Genomic DNA, 22,207 nt, shown 5'->3' with positions numbered 1-22,207 from the left:
TGAGAGGAAATGGAAAGGTTTAGCTTCTTCTCCCATTTTTTTATGGTATAGTTAGTAGGATAAATTATGGAGTTCAGCCATTTGTTTGTTACCCACAAAATGTTTTTGGCGAATATTCTTTTTCAGGTGCACTTCAAGTGGAATGATATTTGTGGCCTGCCAACAATTCCCCAGGTACTTTATAATTTTGAGCTGAAGCTGATTGTTGAAAGGACCTTGATTTATTAATAGTTGGTGTTTGCCACACAGATATGTAATGGGAGGCTAAAGTAGTACATTCAATAATATCTTTTATGGTTAATATGTCATTGGTTAGCCAAGTGGATTTGAGTTTTGAGCTATTAGCAAATTTAATTTGGGTATTATTTCAGATTGGCATGGAAGGAGGGCTGGATTTTGTGAGGAACGCTCCAGGAGATAAATATTGTATTTTTCGTTAAAGGTGCAGGCAACCATTTTAAAAATGGATGTGCAGAGAGAAAGCCAAAGGGGTTAACTAATTTTTCTTCTTTCTCAAGCCACAATGGGGCTTGGGAAGAGTTGGTGGGATAGAATCATTTTATTAAAAATCTTAATTGAAAAGTCAGGTGATATAAATACAAATTAGGAAATCCCCCCCACATTTAGCCATAATTTCTTAAGTATCTTGTGGATATCCGAGATGTCTTCAAATTCCATAAGAATTGTTGTACAACTCTATTTATGCTTGTGAAAGTTGAAGCAGGAAATTTAAGTTTAATTCAGCTAAACATATATATCAATCTTGGTCCTACATTCATTTTAATAGCTTCTACCTTTCCCAATAAAGATATTGATAGTGAACACCATTTCTCTGTCTTTCCTCATTTCTGTGAGTATGACATCCATGTTTGCAGATCCTATCTTTGATAAATCAGAGCATATCCTGAGGCATAAGTAGGTTATCTCTATGTATGAACGAAAGGAGAATGATTGATAGTATTTGATATGGATTTGGTCTATGAGAAATATCCATCACTTGAGACTTGTTCCAGTTTATCTGAAATCATGATATCTCACTGAAGTAGTTTATTGCAGATAGTAGTGATGGAATTGAAGAGAAGGGATTTTTGAGACTAAGCAGAATGTCGTCCGCATCTAGACTAAGTGTTACTCTTTATCCCAGATGGTAATTCCTTCAGTGGAAGGTGTCTGTCTGATATACGCTGCTAGCGGTTCCATAGCTATATCAAATAGTAGAGGCGACAGGTGACATCCCTGACGTGTTCCTCATTTTAATTGAAAAAGGAAGGAGATTGCATCATTTGTGAGAACAGATACAATGGGTGATTTGTAAATAATATCAATCCAGATCAGAAATTTAGGTCCAAATCCAAATTTTCTCAGGATCACTTGTAGGCATGGCAATTTCACGTGATCAAAGACCTTTCCAATATCTAACAATAGGATAGCAGCTGGAGCATCAGTTGTTTGTGCCTGCTGGATTAAGTGGAATATCTTCCGATTATTGTCTGCTGCTAATCTGCTATGACTAAAACCCACCTGGTCTGCATGAATGATTGATGGAGCAGTGAAATGAGAATCTTTGTCAGAATTTTATAATCTGTGTTCAACAGAGAGATGGGGCAGTAATCACCAGAATGACAACTGTCCTATTTTTTTTAAATTAGGGTAATCATCATTGTTCTCATGTCCCGTGATAAATATTTCATTAAAGGCTTCTGACAGTATCAGTACTAATTGATTAAGGTTTTATAAAATTCTGCTGGAAAGCCATTGACCAGGCACTTTGCCCAAGTTGAGCGAACCAATTGCCTGCATATATCCTAGTAGAGAGAGATCTTCCTTCATATAATCAGTTTGATGTAGTGAGAATGTATTGGTCATATAGTTTGCAGCTGAACTCACCATGATGTTTAAAGGTTATCATTAAAGTTCTTTAAATTATCTGTTAATTTTATCATGTTCTGAACAGAAAGACCATTGTCCTGCAGCAAAGAGGATATAGAGTTATTGGCTGAAGTCATTGTATTTTTCCACTCTAGGAGTTTGCCTGCCTTATCCCCCTGTCATTCATAATGTGTTTGTTTAACTCTAGTAAGCATGAATTTGTTCCAGGTGGACATATATTCATTGTATTTGTATTTTGGGGTAGTGAGAGAGTGCAGGAGCTCATTATTTTGGGGGTCTAATTTAGGGTGGTTTTTTTGTTCCCCTCCCCCGCCCCCAAATTTAGCAAGCTTCTCTGCCAAGAATTAAGTAATATGTTCCTTTCTTCTTTTCAGATGTGAATTTTATGCATTCTCCCCTTAAGGTTGCCTTCAGTGTTTTCCATAACGTTATAGTAGAGGAGACAGCATTTGTATTTTCCTTCAACAAGTTGATGGTTGACATTTCAATCATTTGAAGAAATTTAGAGTCTCTAAGTAAATGTGTGTTTAACTTCCGACTTGCGGATCTTGTAGCACTATGGCCAGAATTTATGTGAAGAGAAATTAGAGCAGTGAAGGGCAACCTGTGGCATCATAGGATGCTTCAGTCTCCAAATATCCAGTAGTCTAATATCCTTTGGTAGGGATAATGGATGGTGTGTCAACAAGTCCTGAGATTTTCACCTAGAGCACTGTGCTTTGTCTATGATATCATCCATGACAGCATTCCAATTTCATCCTAATAACACTGGGACATCAGCTCTGCTGGACATAAAATCAGATATTTCTGCAAGAAAGGCTGCATTTCCATCATTAGGATTCTATACACTCTCCAGAATTAATCTCTTAGTATTGAAAATGCCTTCAATTATTATGAATCTGCTCTCCAGCTTTTACCATGACTGAGTAAATTGAAAAGTTAGGCTCTTGTGGATTAGCATTACTACTCCCCTGCTTCTGGATTTGAAAGAGGAGTGATATTCATGTCCTACCCATAGTCTTTTAATTCTGTGTACATCTTCACTCCTTTAATGGATCTCCTGAAGGAAAGCTGTATGACATCAATTTGATTTTAAGTGCCTGAAACTTTTGATTCTTTTGGAGGATTCATTAAGTACCCCTACTTTCCAGGAACAAAACTTAATAGAGTTCATGAAAAATCAGTGATTGTTCAGCTGCTCATTGGTGCCCAGTAAATTGAAAACCTTTGAGTGTCTTGCTATTAAGAACAAACAAACAAAAATCATACACCACCCACCTTATCTTTAACACCCCAGACTTCTAATACCATCATGTTCAGATCCCAGATGGCGTAAGCCTACACTGACCCTTGCACCCCCCCAATATAAATTAATTAGGAATCTCCCAGAAATATATCTATATTTACCAAAATACGTACATGTGCCAAGTATATAAATGAATGAAACCTATTGCTTCAGAGATATGAATGCATAAGTAGTAGTATATAGTATATAAATGTTAATATGCACATGGTATATAAATAGTTACCTCAACAGATTAATGGAAAAAGGTAAACATGACGTGACAAATGATAATGTGTGCAAACAAATATGAATATATTATTACCATATACATATTATAAATACATAAACGTTAAATATGGATAGAAATGTAAAAATTACAAGTGTCCATACAAAGTGATACAGATAGTCACAAATAATACTCAAGTAAATAATTGTGAATATATTAGCTTCATGTACATAGTTAAATACATAAATCAACATAGATATAGTTATAAATATAAGTGCATGTAAGGAAAGGAGATAAGAGTAATATAATTATTGTGAATGTATAGGTATTTTTATATTGGCTTATCAATATATTGAAAGTATTGATTCTAAAGCTATACTAAATATCTTGCATGTCCGTACTAATTACACTCTAGAACACGATTAAAATATCAGATATGTCAAATATTGCTTGGCTTTCCCGATCACAGGTTCCTTTTCTTCAGGGCTATACTCTCCATTTACTTTTCCTTTTTGAGAGAATCTGACTGTTACCCTTAGAATCATAGAATATCAGGGTGGGAAGGGACCTCAGGAGGTCATCTAGTCCAACCTCCTGCTCAAAGGAGGACCAATCCCCAACTAAATCATCCCAGCAAGAGCTTTGTCAAGCCTGACCTTAAAAACCTCTAAGGATGGAGATTCCACCACCTCCCTAGGTAACCCATTCCAGTGCTTCACCACCCTCCTAGTGAAAAAGTTTTTCCTAATATCCAACCTAAACCTCCCCCACTGCAACTTGAGACCATTACTCCTTGTTCTGTCATCTGCCATCACTGAGACCAGTCTAGATCCATCCTCTCTGGAACCCCCTTTCAGGTAGTTGAAAGCAGCTATTAAATCTCCCCTCATTCTTCTCTTCTGCAGATCTCCCTTTGTGAGATCTGGTCTCAAATCCAATACTGCTTGCCAAGCATCCAATGGAATATTGAAGTATTTCACAGAATCTATTATCTTCATTATGAAAATGGCAGGATATCTGAGGCTGTATTTAATATCTGATCCTCTGAGAGCTGCTTTGATGCCATTAAATGCTGCTCTCTTCTTGCTTAAATTTAGAGAGAAGTCTAGAAACAAAGAAAATGTAAAATCATTATTCGTAAGCATTCTTTTTTACCTAGTAGCAGACATAACTTTGTTATTACATCTTAGCAATTGAAAGATGACAGGTCTGGGGCTATTGTACTCTCTCCTTCTGTCCCCTGCCACTCAATAAACCCTTTCAATCTCCAGGGGAAGCAAACTGGGATCCAATCCCAGTACCTCAGAGAGTGTGTTCTGGAGAAAGCTAATCATGATTTTTCCTTTCAGCCCTTCAGGGATGCCTACAAACCACAAAGTATTCCTTTGTGATCTGTTTTCAAATTGGAATTAATTTGCAAACTGGATACAATTAACTTAGGCTTGAATAAAGACTGGGAGTGGATGGGTCATTACACAAAGTAAAACTATTTCCCCATGTTTATTCCCCCCCTCCACCCCGCACTGTTCCTCAGACATTCTTGTCAACTGCTGGAAATGGCCCACCTTGATTATCACTACAAAAGGTTTTCTCCCCCCCCCCCCCCCCCGCTCTCCTGCTGGTAATAGCTCACCTTAAGTAATCACTCTCGTTACAGTGTGTATGGTAACACCCATTGTTTCATGTTCTCTATGTATATAAATCTCCCCACTGTATTTTCCACTGAATGCATCCGATGAAGTGAGCTGTAGCTCACGAAAGCTTATGCTCAAATAAATTTGTTAGTCTCTAAGGTGCCTCAAGTACTCCTTTTCTTTTTAAGATTTCTTGTGTCTCCTCAAGACTGGTTAGTCTTTGCCTTAAGAAAGCACCCTCCATTTTAACCTCCTTCAGTTCTATGGCTGTTTTCTGTATTTTTTTCTCGAAATAGATCAAATGTGCTTTAACTTCTCCCACATCTTTAGAGAGTTCACGTGTATCGTAAGATAAAAGATCAAATGTGGTACTTAAAAAGTCCTTCATAGCTGCAAAGTCCTGTCTGAGAGACTATTGGGTTTCCTTGACATTACCTTTCTTTGGAGATTCAAGCTTGGGTCATTTAGGGTATGTCTACACTGCAATTAGACACCCACAGCTGGCCCATGTCAGCTGACTTAGGCTTGCAGGACTTGGGCTAAGAGGTTGTTTAATTGCAGTGTAGACATTAGGGTTCGGGCTGCAGCCTAAACCCTGGACCCTCCAGGGTCCTAGAGCCCAGGCTCCAGCCTTAGCCCAAACACCTACACAGCAATTAAACAGCCCCTTAGCCTGAGCTCTGTGACCCTGAGTCAGCTGGCACAGGTTAGCCATGAGTTTTTAATTGTAGTGTAGACATAAAAACAAGGAGTCTGGTGGCACCTTAAAGACTAACCGGTTTATTTGGGCTTAAGCTTTCATGGGTAAAAAACCCACTTCTTCAGATGCATGTACACATACCCTCAGTGTTTCTATTTTTCCTAGCAGAATCCCTAATAACACAACAAAAATGGTCCCTCTCTTCTAATTAGTAAATTTCTGACAGAAGGTTGTAGTTTAGGTGCCCAGGAGCCCTTAACACAGTGAAAACACAGGGACAGGAGCAAGACAGAAGCAGAGAGAGAAAGTCAAGCCGAGGCAGCCTGGAAGCACAGTAATGTGGCCCCAAGATAAAACTAAGAGAAAATGCTTTTTGAATACATGGTGCTGGCTTGAACAGCAAATAAAGGAACTGTCTCCTGCAATTTTATTCCTCCTAGGTTCTGAGAAACATGACCTTGTACGTTCCTTGTAAATACACAAGATTACATTAAAGAAAATGCCAGACTCTGTTGTCTCTTGTCAATTTCTACTTCCAGCTGCAGCACCTGCAAGGCCCAGAGCTTTGGCTAGCTGCTTGGGTAACATTACTAAATCTTTCACATGATCGTAACTGAAGATTGAGTTACTTGAAGGGAAACTGAAAAGATTTTTATAAATAAAATTCTGAGTAACCAATGACAAAATCTGTGGTATTTAATGACATTGTCATTTTAAATGCAGAAATTAATTTTTTAAATTAAAAACCCTATCAAAAACTGATCTATTAATTAAGGATGAAAGGAAAAATCAAAAACAGAAGACATTTCCCATAAATTAAATCCCACACACCAGAACCTTTGATTAGTCCACAAAGAAAAGTAAAGTAGAAAATAACATGAAAATATTCCCCCAACGGAATAATAATTTTCTGTTTTCAAAGAACAACATACAGATGAAAGTTTTTTCTTCCTAACGTCTGTAGATTTTTATATTGTCCCTTACTTTAGTATCTGAGAGTCTCCAAAACATTTAACAATAGAAATAACAACAATTTCTCCTTCTCCTTTCCCAGCTTGTAGGAGAAATATGTTGCCTTGTTTACAGGCTGGTGTGTGAGAGAGCATGGGTGCTTGGTGCCTTTGTGTATGTGTTTTTGAAGAGTCTTGTCACTTAAGAGTGTGAATTCCACAATCTTGGTGCATCTACTATAAAAGTCACTTCTTCTGCACTCAGAAGCAGCCTATTATTAAAGTCAGTGTCATGGCAGCAGTGGAAGTTTGCTGTCATTGCAAGCCATGGCCACTAAGAGAGAGGTGTTCTGTCAGGTGTCTAAAATCAATCCGTGAGGAATTTCAAAATTGGAATTGCGACCTTGAACTGGACAGTGCTTGCAATTTCTAAAACTGCACACCATATTAGTTAAAGACAGTTGCAACAAAGAACTTTTAAAATACTCTTCACCAATCCCAAATACAAACACCATAGTTTTAAGATGATTCTATATAAGTATATTTCAGGCTGAGGGACAAATATTTGAAAAGTTGTTGCAATCACGAGCTTCATCCCAGAGCTTTACGCAACATTTTACATACTCTGGGCCTGGTCCATGGAGTGCCTTGAAGATAATGACCAAGACTTTGAACTTGACTCAATATTCTATGGAAAGCCGGTGTCAATAGTGGAGGACAGTTCTGATGCACTGCTGCATTCTTTATTAGTTGGAATTTCCTACTGGGTTGATGGCTTCGTGACCAGATATATAACACTTCTGTAGTCCAGCTGAGAGGAAACGAAGACATTTATAACTGAGGCCAGGTCCAGCAGAATGAGATGGAATCTCCTAGCCAACTGGAGATGGTAAAAAGCATTACTTGCAATGCTGCTGTATGAGAGCTTAGTATCAGTGAGGAATTCAGGAGTGTTCCTAAATTACAGACCAAATCGACCAATTTTGGGTCTTCACCTTCAACCAGAGGAGACTGCACTGTGACTGCAAACACATCAAAGTTCTTTCCTCTCTCTTCCCCGGCATAACCTCTGTCTTGCTTAAATTCAGCTTCAGTCTGTGAGCTGATCTCATCCAGTCACTTGGCCATCTTGGTGCTAGTGGTATAGTCATATGTGGTGAGGGAGAGGTCATCCGCATATTGTTGGCACTTAAGTCCATGCCATGTAACCAGATCAACTAGTGGTTGAATATAGATGTTGAATAGGGCTGGAAAGAATCGATCTTTGTGGGACTCTGCTAGAGAGATGTCTAGTGGTGGAGGTACAGTTTTCCATCGCTATTCTTTGGGTGTGACCCTCCAGGAAGGTCTTAAGCCATTTTAACACATTCTCTCAGCCACTGCTCTAAAGGGGTACATTAGTATCCCATGTTTGACAATGTCAAATACTGTAGGTAGGTCCAAGAGGATAAAAACACATTTGTACACACTATCCATTGACAGCAGGAAATCATCCATCAGTGCCACTAAAGCTTTTTCAATTTCATGTCCTAGCCTTAATCCAGATTGTGCTGGGTCTATTAGCTTCAATATTCACTTGAATTATATGAGTTTATAGTTGGCCTTTGGCTAGAATCTCTGAAAGGTTTTTGAGCAATAGAATGATAGATGTATTTGCTTTACTGAAGTCTGCGTTTTTCCAGGTCAGTTATTTTATAAACTTCCTTTGTCTCTTAGAGTTATGGATAAAGCCTAGGTTGAATGTTTTTACAGTTACCTGAATTTACAGAAATCTAAATTTCTGGCCTATTTATTTTAGGTTTTGTATGTTTTGAACTGTACCCCCCTGTGAATGTTTGGGAGGAAATTTGGGGCAATATTTTTAGCATAAAAGTAAGGAGGTCCTTTTAAATGTAATGTTTATTAGCTATTATTTGAAGTTCACTAGTGCCTAAGTGTCCCAATCAAGAATAAAAGCCTTGTGATAGGCAATATACAAACAATTCTAGTCCCCGCCCCAAAGAGCTTACAAATCATTTAAATGACCGCACTACACCTGAATTTCAGGGGTGATGTTGTCCAGGCTTGCTGGAGGAAGGCAGTAGTGTTTTATGGGAGGAGGTCAGAAACTGCTGCAAAAAGGTGGGTGGGGGTCAGCTTGGTGATGCTGACTCATCCCTTGGGAATGTAAGGGTGGAAGGTTTAAAAAGGTGCAAGCCCTGGCGTTAGAAGTCCTTTCTCCAGGCAACAAAAGTCAGCCAAGCTAATTGCTGGCACCTCCTTGTGGTGGATGTCCAGTGCAGGTACTCCATAGGGAAGGCATCCAGTGACCAGATAAATGGCCTGGTAAAGAACTTAAAAAGGAGGTGTTGGTTAATGGAATGGAATTGGGGTGGGGTAGGGTTGGGGCTCCTATGACTGGTATGGCAGGGAGCCAACCCCCCTTTCTATTAGCCCACCTTAACCCTCCAACAAGGGTGGGTGGATGGTAAGGTCCAAGCCGTGGGATGGCTGGGGACCTGGATGGAAAATGAAGGGTGGCTGATGGAAACTCCGGGTAGTTATTTGAATGAACATGGAGTTGCCTGAAACGTACACTTTTATCTGCCGGGTAGTCCCAGACATCTAATAATCAAGTTGTGGCCTGATTAAATCCATATCAAGTGTCTCCTGTCCTCCTTTTGGTATAGCCAGACAATGAGAAACACTATACTTATCACATGGTAATTAATCTTTTTTTACAAAACCATTGCCCTTATGTTAATTATGAACAGATTATGATAGATGTCATTAAATCAAGAAAACCATAAGAATAGTGGCTGTTGCATTGTTGCTTTCTGACATGATGTCTTTGTATAATATTGTGAATAAGCAAATAAGTAACAGAAATAAGTAAAAGTTTGTGCTATACCATTTAGCACTTGCTATTCTTTAATAGTCATGGCAGTGATTTTATGGACTCCTGGGAAATACTTAATCCTTGTTTACTAAAACATCAACCTGAATGAACTGGACATGTGTATGGGTTTTCATGTACATTAGTCTAATCCTGAATTTTCTATGGTTCTTTGGTTGCAAAATTGCTTTTTCACTACCAAATTCCTAGCCTAATACAAAGATAGAAATTAAAAGAAGAGGAAACAAAAGGTTGTCCTTATTGTTGATTTCAATTTAATTCCTGAAATCAACTAAGACAAAATCTAATTAAACCACATAAACACGAGAACAATAATAAAAAAAAACCTAACCCAAAGCCAAACAAATGAAAATAACCTTCCTACTTTCAAATAACATTTAAGATGATTCCCCCCCAGCTTAAACCCACTTTGAGAAATAAATTCATTGCAAAGGCAGAAACACGAAGATATTATCAGTTCTGTTTCCTTAATCTGAAGGAAGATGTAGATTCATCATGTTACAGTAGCATTGTTTTTGTTGTCTTTCTGATGGTGGTATTTGGCCAAGAAATATGCTGAAATCAAAGCAGAAATCTCTCGTGAAAGTGTTTGGGGACAAAAGACTAGTGATTAGTTTGAATTCTTTTGGAATTAGAAATTCTTTAAGCTTCCCCACCTGATTCCTTTCCTCTCTATTTGCTTTCGGATCTATTTCTTGTGTCTTGCCCTTCTTGTGTCATCTTGTACCAGTACACATGTAAGACACAAGTTTGGTTTAATAACTCTAAATAAATATTTCTTAATGCATTTAGAGGCAGAGATGGAGTGAGGAAACTATCTGTGAAGTTGATGGAGGCCCTCAAATAACAGATACTACTTGGGTTGGGGATAAATTTCTGAAGGTTCGGTACCAATTTTTTTGTCCTGCTGCACTGTCATTTAGCTTTTCTCTCTACCCTGAAGTAATATGTGTGTCACTTTGTGGAGGAGAGAGACAGTGAAGCAAATCAGTCTTGGTGCCACAAGTAGAATACTCCATGATTTTATAACTTTAGGCCCTGATACTCTGAAAGGATCCAGGTGGGTGCGTGCTTGCACTTCCAGGCAGTCCCAGTAACATCAGTGGAACTCCTGGTGGGCATAATGGCCTTCCCCATATGGATTCCTTTGCAGGATCAAGGCCTTAATAGTGGCGTGAACAGCTTAGCTTATTTTTCACCATGAAACTATTAGAGATTTGGAAATTCTACAGCCAGAAAGGACCATTGTGATCATCTAGTCTGACTCTTGTATAACACAGACTGCAGAACTTCCCAGAAATAATTCCTTTTGAACTAGAGCATATCTTTTGTCACTGAGAGCAGCAAATGTGGGAAATGGAGAGAAGTTAAGGGATTGTAAAGGAGGTATAACAAAAAAGGTATGTCTACTTATTGTTTTTCAAAAAGAAAAGGAGTACTTGTGGCACCTTAGAGACTAAAAAATTTATTTGAGCATAAGTTTTCCACTGAATGCATCTGATGAAGTGAGCTGTAGCTCATGAAAGCTTATGCTCAAATACATTTGTTAGTCTCTAAGGTGCCACAAGTACTCCTTTTCTTTTTGCGAATACAGACTAACATGGCTGCTACTCTGAAACCTGTTTTTCAAAGTTGTTCCTTCATGGTGCAGGAGCAGAGAAAACCAGTATGGAACTATAAATTTTTTTTATGAAAGAAAAGCAATCCCAAGTGAAAGAAGGAAATATACTCATAGGAAAAATGTGATAATTAAAAAATAGAAAAACATAATCTAGGGGGGCAGTAGCAAGGAAATAATTCAGTTTAAATGAAAAGAGATGAAAGATGGTGGAGCTGTAGAAGCATATACAGACTTGTGAAAAATTTTTACTTTCTAGGTGCAAAGAAAGTTAGTTTGCTTTTTTGCAGAATCACCAAATTGTGACTTTGGATTATCCTCTTTCTGTTTAAAGCCATGCGCTGGGCTAGGTTTGAAAGTGTTTTTTCTAATTGCACTATTTTGCACAGGTTGGATCCTTGTTAACCCCATGATGAATGTACAACAGCAGTGCAGGGCCCAGAGTAGGAAGAATGGTTCTAACATAGAAGGAAGCTGGACTGGAATTAGAAGACCTGGTTTCAGTTCCTGGCTTAACCAAAGACATGCTATAGGACTTTGGACTAGACATTTAATCTAGTTTGTGCCTCAGTTCCCCATCTATACAATTTCCTACCTTGCACAGTTGTTGAGAAGATAAAATCCATTAATGTTTGTGAGGTACTTAGATAGTATCATGATTAAGACTATATAACTACCTAGAGAGTGATCCTGAGGCTCTTAGCAGTGAATCCCCATCACTTGTAGCTTCTTCAGGATGCAGCAGCAGCATGCTAGCTTGAGTCTGATCTTATTCTGTTCACCCTGTGTTCCTCATTGCCTGTCACCACTGTTTTCTTCTTGTCTTATTCTGCTAGAACTCCATTGTTGGTGTAAAACTGGAGTAGCATAGCAGGGAATCAGGCCAAGCTGGCATACTGAATAATTTGGTCATTTAGTTGCTAAATCTCTTAATACTTTGTTAATTGTAATTTATTTATTACCTATTCCAATCCATTTCTTATCTTCTTTAAAAGAAAAAGCATAAATCTTCCCCCAAGGTTATTTTTAGTAGAATCCCTCTTGGCCCCATATTTTTTACCTTGACACACTCATACTCCTCCATTCTTTTCCCGTACCTGAACTCCACAGGTTTGTTTTGCTTGAATGTGAAGAGGGTGTTTTACTGTATTGTGTTTTAGACTATATGTGGTGTTGTTCCTGAGCACTTTGGCATGTGGAAAGCTATGTGAACAAAATAATTATTCATGATAGAAGGTTTGCCGGCTTAGTCACTGCAATCTCCAGACACAGCATAAGAATTTTTGGAAAATCATGTGACTGCCTTTCCCCAGCTCTGTTCTTTCATAAGCTGAGCTCTGGGGGACCCAGAATACTTACTAAGTCAAAACAATTAACCTCAGCATTAATTACCTTCTGATCTAGTTCTCTCAAAGTCAGACCAGTAAAATATCAGTACGGCAATGAGTAGCAGGATCAAAATGTAAGAATGATCTTATGCTAGAGGGAGCACAGGAAAAATACATGCTTAGAACAATGGATTCCTAACATAGTACCATTGGACACAACAGATGAGTTTCGATACTATACTTGGAAAAAGCCCTCTTTTAGAAGGCTGCCCCTTTTGCTAAAAATATCATTTAGAGAAGAAAATGCTGAAAGTATTGTAATTTTCCCCAGCAATGGTCCAGGCCAGATTTATTGGCAAAGGACACCAGTTATGATTGGTAGAGTCAGCTACAAAACTTTTATCAAGTTCAAGCGGGTCTTCCCAACCTAAAGCTTTGGATAATGAATTGGACTGTTTGGATACCTGAATACTTTATTTATTTATATGAAATGGAGTGATTAGAAATGGAATGGGAGAAGGTCAGCTTGAAGGTCAATTGAAAGAATTGCAGAGGAACAAGATCTAGTGTGTACTTCCCCCTCAAAGATACACACATTTTAAAAATACAGCACAAATACTTTGGTATCTCTTGAGGGAGAGGTATAAATTGGTATACCACCACTGACTATTGAAGCTATACTGGTTTACATGAGCTGATGATCTAGTACTGGGGTTTTAAAGAGACAGGACATTTGCAGTTCACTATTTATAAACTGCACCTCCTTGGCACTGAAATTCCACCCTAGTAGAGACACTATGAACAACATCTGTTCCTATCAGCCTGCACCTTATTTCAATTTTTTTTTAAATCACTAGTTTTATGTATGTGTAAAAAAGAGATGTAAATATAAGAGATTAATTTGCCAATCTCATGTATACACAGAAGAAATGCATCCATTTTATTAGTACCCTCAATCAATAGTTCAACATATTGTTGCAGAAATGTGCTTCCTTTCCTCTGTCTTCATTTTATCTTGATGGCACCTCCCTGTTTATAAAACCAATAATCAGAAAGTTTCTCTGAATACAGGTCATGGGTGTAATTTTGACTACATAGTGTTATGTTTCATTCCCATTCTCTTTGCTTGCTGGGAATCTGAAGATGATGTGAGGCTTATCTATGAAAGCATTAAGCTATTTATAGGCTGTGAGTTATTGTTGAGATGGCTTCCTTTCAGGTATATGCAAGAGAATTTATTTTTCTTTTCTAACTAGCAGATCTAAAGTCTTCAACCTAGACTAACTGAATGGCAAATCAAAGGAAGAGTAAGAAGCAAAGGACAAATATAAACTGGCATTAATTTTTTTTTGAATTACAGGTAATGGGACATTGATCGGAGCATCTGCAAATGTTGTTTGTGCAGGAATTGCAGAACAGCATGGCTATGGCTTCTCTTTCATGGAATTTTTCAGGTACATTTTTAGACTTGTTACTTTAAATTTCTGTTTAATTTTCCCTTCGATAAATGTATCCAGAAGCCTGATATAAAATATATTAAGTAATAGGCTCAGTTAACATTTGAAGATGTTAGAAGAGAGCTGATAAGCAGTACGTGGACCTACTGCAGTAAAACAAATTATGTCTTTATTGCTGGAATTAGCCAAGCATCACAAACATGGGCCTGCAGAGTTGTCAGATCTATACAATTCAGGTGGAAGTGGAGCTCCTCAGGGAATAGAGAATCTGAAGATAAGATTTCAGAAATTGCACCTGACTTCAGTTGGATACAAGACTTTGGCTTGTTAATTCTAACAGGAAGCTTGGTACCTGGGCACAGTCTGGAAGATTTGGCATAAAGCCAGTGTAACTCCATTGAATTCAGTGAAGTTACACTAATGTAAAACTGGTGTAATGAAGCATCAGTCCCACTGCATTCACTTCTAAGCATTTCATTATGAGAAACACAAATGACTGAGAAGTTAGACCAGTGGTTCTCAAATTATGGTCAGTGGACCATTTGCTGGTCACATGATAGAGGTTTCTTTTATTCATTTCCAGCTTCTGTGTTACATTAACAAAGGTAAGATACATAGAGGGTCAGACCTTAAGCTGGTGTCAGTCTGGGTTGGTGTAGCTACGCTGAAGTCATTGGAGCAACACTGATTTACATCAGCAGAGGATCTTTGGCTCAAATACTTTTAATTTACTTTCCAGGTAACCAATTGCTGTAGCTACCTTAAGAATGTTATGCCATCTTGAATGAGGGAGGGAGGTAATGGTGAGTGGAAGAAGGAGGTCATTGAGACAGTCTGTATTAAAATCTAGTTCAGAGAATGAAAAAGTTTGAGTTAAAGAATTTAATGACAAGTTAGATGTTGTCTAAGGGAAGTTAAGGGAAAAATGTATTAGTCCACTTTTTTTTTTGGTGAAGGTCAACTGGACCTAGTGGCCATAGAGTACCTCTGAAGATAAAATCTGGGAAGGGGGAATAAAATAGATCTACTTTCTTATTTCAATTACAGTGAATAGTACACAGACTGGGAGTTGAATGTTTTTTTACTTTGATGATACAGAAAGTAGAAAGACATATTAGAAATGGAGCAAGATGAAGGAGGACAATGGAGGCAATGGTTGAAGCAAAGACTTGGCATTTCCTAGTGGACCACCCCTAATATTTTGTCTGAAACCCTCTACTAATATTGAAATGAATTTTTCAGTAGTTAGTTAAACATATTTTAGAATGATTGTTTCTATTGTTATTTGTATATTATAATGAACATCCCTCGTATCACTGGGCCATAGTCTGATACCCTTGCTCATACTGAGTAGCAATTTGCTCCATAAACTGGGTCCCACTCAAGTGAGTAGGATTACTTGTGGAGCAAGGTTCTCTTCAGGCTAAACAAGAGTATCATAATCTGGCTGTTGTGACAAAAAATATAAGGAGTTACTGTAAAAGAAGTATTTCACAATTTGAGCTACTCTATACTTAATTTAAGGTGGTCAGAAGGCGTTCAAGGGACTAAAACCGGCACTTATTGCATTTTGCCATTTAATACGTTTTCAAGTTCCTCCAGTCTTTAAGGTGATGATGGGAAGGGATTGATGGGAATTGGGAGATGAAGGACTAAAAATCAAGCCCAGTTAAAGATTAAATTACATTTGATTTAGCCAGAATACCATACTGGGTTTATTTTTTACCACTTAACTTGCATATTTGGAGCAGAGAATACAGGAAACTTCTTCCCATAATTTCTGTCCTTTTTTTCTTTTTTGTTTTTTTCCTCTATCTCCCCATCCCTGCTGCTTTCCCTTGTGCTGGTTCTGTGAAAGCTACCAAGCCTGCATGTGGCAGAATCCAGAGCTGGGACATTGGTAATGCTGATGAGAGAGCTGTAAATTTCTGACAAATCCACAAATATGCTGCTGTTAGGAGAATTTGACCCAAACTATCCCTATAGACCCTAACATCCACATTTTCTGATCATGAGTTTCAGAAGGACATAATGCAAATCAGATCTATGTCACAAATTTTAAGTTTCAGGACCTTTTTAGACTATTTACGGTCTTATGCAGGGAGGGTGATACACAGTGATTGCTAGTATACTTTTAAGAAATTATAAACGGGTACTTGTACAAAATAGGTTGATGTAGAAATGATGGGCTTATTTTGGATTGCTCTGTGCACATTTGCAGACATTCAGATTGTCCTTTTAGGATTTAGCTTTTCCATCAAGAACTTTGACTTTTTGGAAAAAAATGAGAAACAGAAAAATTTCCCCGGTTGGAGTTCATCCTCGTGGTGACCACATTCCCCCTTCTTGCTGTGCCATCATGGCACTTCATGAGAGTCCATCCACAGGAGGTGGAGTCCAGCTGGAGATACTGGTCCATAGAGCAAAATGGGGGCATGACGCTCCTGAACTCCAATCTCCATGAGGCACCTTTTCCAAGTGACAATTTTGTAGCTGAAAACTGAAAAGTTTTCAGGTGTTCCGTTTTTCAACAAAAAGTCAAAATTTTCCATGGAAAGCTTACATTTGTCGTGGGAAATTTAATTTACCCAAACACTAAATTTTCCATTGAAAAACAGTTTTGATGCAAAATTTTTGACCAGCCCTACTAATTATAACATTTCAAACTCAATGAGAAACCCTCAAGGCGCGGCAGAATCACTCTTCCCCTGAGTGGTAGGATACAGGTATTGTCAGGATGCACCCAGAACCTAGCTGCTGCCGCTGCTGTGTCTCAGAGCTTGTCTAGATGAATAGTTAGTGCACTGCAAGCCGGGGTATAAATCTACCTTGCAGAGCATGCTGTGCACTAATTGTCTGTGTGGACCCTGCTGCCACACGCTAAAAGTTCCGTAGTGTGCTTTGATCTATTTGGCTTTGGACTGGTGTAACTGAGAGTGGAATTTGGCTAGTAGTATTTTATTGGAATTGTATTTATGAAAGGAACGGCAAGACTGTTACTGATGAGGAATTAATTCACAGCTAAGAATCTGGCTTCTGCTCTCTACTTTTTGTATTTCTGTAGGATCATGGCCTCTGGTAATCCCCAATCCCAATGTTTAAGTGCAGGTTAGTGGCACTAAGGAGGAATGCATGAATACCTACATGTGCTATTCAGAAGGACGCTTGTCAGATAGAAGTAAAATAAATACTTTCAGAAGCTATTAACCATGAATCTTTTTTGGTGGTTCAAGTTTGTGGGCCAGATCATCAGCTAGTATAAACTGCCATAGCTTCATTGACTTCAGTTGGAACTAGGTTGATTTACACCATCTATTGATCTGATGCTGAAGATTGATTTTTCTGTATGATACACTTCACATCTGTAAGACTCAATGTTAGACTGTTCCAGATACCTTTCATACCATTAGCGATATAGTTCATTTTCCTGCAAATACAGAACTGGGCACTATGATATATTTTCTAGTGTTTTATCCAGTCTAAATTTATGGTCCCAAGTGAACAAACTTCACCAATTCCTTAAAAGATATTTTAGAGGGCTAGTAGGAAGCTTTTCCTGATAATTCTTCATTATTTTCCATTACTCCTAGTTATATCAGTATTTCAGAGTGGTCCCATCTGACCTTAAAAATCTAGGAATACAGTACTAAATAATTCTACTTCTCCATGGAGCTAACGCACTTCCTAGATGTGTAGACTGTTATTGTGGCCCATTTAACAGGGTGGCAGGACTTTGCTGTTAAACATCCTTGTTAACAGGTTTCTACAATCTGCAGGTAAATACTGAATGATTCCTGCTGAGTCACTGTGGCTCATTAAATCCAGTTGGGATGTATGAGCATGGGAGAATCTCTCAAGAGAGAAGGAACTAAGACAGAGGAAATTTTGGAGGAAAAGCTCGGATCAGCCAAGTTCAGGAAGGAAGTTTTGGCTGAGGTTTCAGTTGTATTATTATTTTTTAAGTTATTAATGAAGCTAATTAGCTGAAGGGGATCAATAGGGGGAATGAGTTTGGACACTGACTCAGCATGTTGTACTCTGCTGAAGATGGGAAGGGAACTCAGCCCATCTGCATTATACCCAACCACTACCCTTAGAAATTGTTTAGCCAAGCACTACTTATTTGCTTTTTAATGTTTCCTCCTGAGCAAATCTCACTTGTTTCAGTTTGTTTCTCTTTGAACTTCATCCAATTTGGTAGTATCCTTTGGGTAATATGGAGCCCAGGAATTAATACAATATTCCAGGTGCACTCTCACTACAGCCATGTAAAGAGAGAGTGCCTGTATTTTTCCTTTGTTCTTTGACCTGATATCTTTGCTTACAAATATTTAAATTACTCTAGCTTTTCCTGCAAGCCTTTACCATTTCAAACTCATGCCTAATTTCCTATACACTTTTAACCCTCAGTCTCTTTCAGTATGTATTTGCCGCAGATGCAATTGCTTGCATTTTTGCATAAACATGTCACCATAGGATGAAGACAGAAGAAAATATATTAAAGTTTTGTGCAAAGTATTATACGAGTGGTGTGTGGATGGCCACAAGGATAAACATTACAACAATAAATATACATACGGATGTGATGGAAAGCAGAAAGATCAGAATGCAGAGGGGTGTCCTCTGTTCAAGGTGAATGGTAAAAATGTGAAAACCTAACGAGTATAGTATTTCTGGAGCTAAGAGCAATTTTGTTTGGCCCTGTAGCAAAACACCACCATTGTCTGTGATGAAAGATGTAATCAAGAAATCACAGATGAGTGATCAAGCTGTTTCATAGAAAAAGAAAGTGGCAAAATGTACTAATTTTATTTCAGTCAGATAGTTGGTGACTGGGAATTTGGTATGGTGGAGAATAAACTGGGTGGGAAGAATAAATAGAATTACTTTATACAATTAAGTAATTATATGGATAACAATGATTTGGCATTTGAAGAAGAGAGCCTGTAGGGAGGGACTGGTGTGGGCTCCTGGGGCCTAATTTAGAATTCATGGTAAAATTAAGTGGGTAAAAACATAGAAGTACTCACTATATTTTTGGCATGTTTTGTTATTCCTCTATTATTCCTATCCCTCATTATGGCATCTAGAATGCTGAATTAATATTCTTTAGCTTCACTGGGAGTAACAATAATTTGAAAGTATTTGAAAAATATTAGTTTATAGTGATAGATTCAGAAACAAATTGTTTTATTAGTAGGATTTATCCCTGAGGGGTATACTTTATAACAAAAGTGGTTCCAGTAGGATATCCCATTTATCCTTGCTGGAGAGCAGTGACCCATACAGACTGTGATGCCTTCAGTGATGATTGTCACTCACACGTAGGAGGACAAATGTGATGTCTTAATGCTACTCCCTGTGCGTCCTATTTCCACAACACATTAAAATTGTTTGTGTAAAATATTGAGCTCTGCAAAGCCACATAAATCTCCTTACTTGATTATCTGTAAGAGAGCAGTAGTCCTATTCCTTCCAGTTCATTTAACCTATGTTCTCAGATTCTTTTATTACTAGTACTTCATAAAAGTGCTGTCTTCCAAAATAGCTCCTTGCTCCTCAAACTCAGTCTGTCATGCCACACCACTGCTGTTCTAGTACTGGGCCTGTCAAGAGTGCAGACTACCCAGCTGTACTGGTTTTGGTGATGGAGACATTCACTGAGGAATCTTACAGTGAAACTAGGGTTGCCAACTTTCTAGTCACACAAAAGCGAACACCCTATTCCTGCACCTTCCTTGAAGCCCTGCCCCCTGCTTACTACATTCCCCCTCCCTTGGTGGCTTGCTGTCTCCCACCCTCACTCACTTTCATGGGCTGTGGCAGGGGATTTGGGTGTGGGAGAGGTGAGGGCTCTAACTGGGGGTGTGGGCCAAAAATGAGGTGTTCAAGGTATGGGAGGGGACTCTGGGCTGGGGCAGGGAGTTGGGGTGTGGGAGGGGGTGCGGGCTCCAGCTGGGGGTGCGGACTCTGGGGTGGGGCTGGAGGATGAGGGGTTTGGTGTGCAGGAGGGGGCTCCAGGTTTTGTGGGGGGCTCAGGGCTAGGGCAGGGGGATGGGGTTTGGGGTTGGGGCGTGGGCTTACCTCAGTGGCTCCCAGTCAGCGGGCAGCCTGCCTGTCCTGGCACCATGCTGCATGTGCCCTGGAAGCTGCCAGCAGGTCTGGGTCCTAGACAGGGGGGCGGGGCCAGGAGTTCCTGGCCTATGGGAGTGCAGAGCCCCGTGGCCCCGCCGTCTAGGAGCCAGACCTGCTAGCCGCTTCCACGGTGCAGTGCAGTGCCCCAGGACTGGTAGGGACGAGACTGCCTTAGCGCTGCAGCACAGCCAACCAGACTTTTAACGGTCCCTTTTCGACCCGGTGTTCCAATCGAAAACCAGACACCTGATCGCCCTAAGTGAAACAATCATTTAACTTGTGGCTTTTGATAGTTTTGTGCAGCTATGCAGCTCCAGAAGGAAAAATCTAGAACTGTACATGGCAAGTTTGCCATGCTTCCAGGATTGGGCTGGAGTCTCCAGGAATTAAAGATTCATCTTTAATTAAAGATAATGTCATGTGATGAAACCTCCAGGAACATGTCCAACAAAAATTGGTAATCCTAGTCTCAGGATGCTTCAAAGTGCGGGGGACCAGCCTGTACATAACACAATTATGGGAGATGCTGCTAGCAGAAAGGAATTTGGCATTTAAGACTTTTTCCACTATTAGCATGCTTAAGGAATTCAATTATTCAGCCAACTTCATTTGAATTTTCCAATCGCATTCACTTTTAGGATGAGACCAAGCACAGAGACTGTCAGCTCACGGAGATGGGAAGGTAGTTCAGCCTTTGTGCTTCTTCAAGTATTATGTTCTCTGCTGAGATCCCTGGGAAGGGTGTCAGTTGTTACTGGTGACTATCTGAAAAACAAATGAGAGATTTTCAAAAGCACTCAACAGTTGCCTAATTCTGCTGCCGTTGATGTCAGTGGCAGTTTTACCATTGACCTCAGCGGCAGCATCACTTTTGAAAATCCCACCCTAAATGTCCTCCCCACCAAAAACAATGAAAATACTTGCAATAGAGAGTGGTTTATTTTCGTTTCAGTGTGCTTCTTTGGTTTCATTTTTGTAAGATGTAGCAACAACAAGGAGGAAAATGCAAATTAATGACATTTGTTGCTTTGTTTTTAAGCAAAAAAGTGCAGAACACTTTAGTATTTTTGAGCATTTCAGTCTGAAGAATTTTTCCTTTTCCAACTTGAAATAGGATTTGTCTACATTAGGTGTAATTTTACATGGAGTTTAGCATGTGTAAAGGTTTTCTTGTCTTCTAATTATGACCAATACTTTTGAAAAACATTGGGTTTGTGGAAATTGAAAGTAATTGCTTTTTTTTTAATTGTGAAGTGTCCTTGATTGGATTAGCAAATTCATTTGCCAATTAAATTATGTGAAAATGAAAGAGTGAGCTTTGGGTCATACTCTGCTTTAAAAGAATAAATAGGATTAATTGCTGTGAGTCAGTTGTTAAAAATAGTTTTTGTTTTACCTTTCATGCTGTATATAATTCATGTATCTTAGTACATGAACAATTACATTTAAAAGCACATTACAAAATAAGTCAAAATTGGGATAAAATCCACACAAAGCCCCAGATCCTGCAACCATTTACAAACATGCTTAATTTGATTACTATGAGTAGTCCCAGGGTATGTCTACACTAAAAATGTATCAGCTGAAGCCGTGCTGCTGTCGTGATTCAGAGTAGATGCTTAACTACAGTGACTGAAGGAGTTCTTCCATTACTGTAGTAAATCCAGCTCCCCAAGAAGCAGTAGCTTGGCTGATGGATGAATTCTTCTGTTGTCCTAGTGCTGTCTACACCAGGGCTTAGTTTGGCTTAACTTCTTCTCTCATGAGTGTGATTTTTTTACACCCCTGAGTGACGTACCTGGATTGACCCAACTTTCTAGTGTAGGCCAGCCCTCAGTGAAATCAATAGATAGTGGTAGTAAAGCTAAGAATGTGCATGAGGATTTGCAGGATTGCGGCCTAAATACTTCCCAGTGCACTTCTGCACAAGTACATTGGTATGCCCGTATATAGTGAAATGGAGGATTAAGGCATAAAACAGTAGATTATGTATTTGGGTGAACAGCAGGGAAAAATTGACTATAAATATTTGTGCAAATTGAAAATTATTCTTTATTTGATCATATTTATGACTGTCTTGTGATCATC

General features: G+C 38.9%; 1 protein-coding gene across 3 annotated transcripts in view; it reads left to right on the top strand.

Annotated features, from left to right (window-relative positions):
* The window catches only part of OCA2 (OCA2 melanosomal transmembrane protein), a 336,400-nt gene that overhangs the window by 266,987 nt on the left and 47,206 nt on the right, over positions 1-22,207 (top strand). For all 3 annotated transcript variants that reach the window (XM_074965665.1, XM_074965648.1, XM_074965656.1), the window contains one exon: positions 13,888-13,981. In XM_074965665.1, the coding sequence (XP_074821766.1) occupies positions 13,888-13,981 (94 nt within the window). The remainder of the gene's footprint in view (positions 1-13,887; positions 13,982-22,207) is intronic.

The sequence above is a fragment of the Natator depressus genome, chromosome 1 (genome assembly GCF_965152275.1).
Source record: "Natator depressus isolate rNatDep1 chromosome 1, rNatDep2.hap1, whole genome shotgun sequence".
In the NCBI taxonomy this organism is placed as follows: domain Eukaryota; kingdom Metazoa; phylum Chordata; order Testudines; family Cheloniidae; genus Natator; species Natator depressus.
This window is presented reverse-complemented; position numbering and strand designations above follow the sequence as displayed.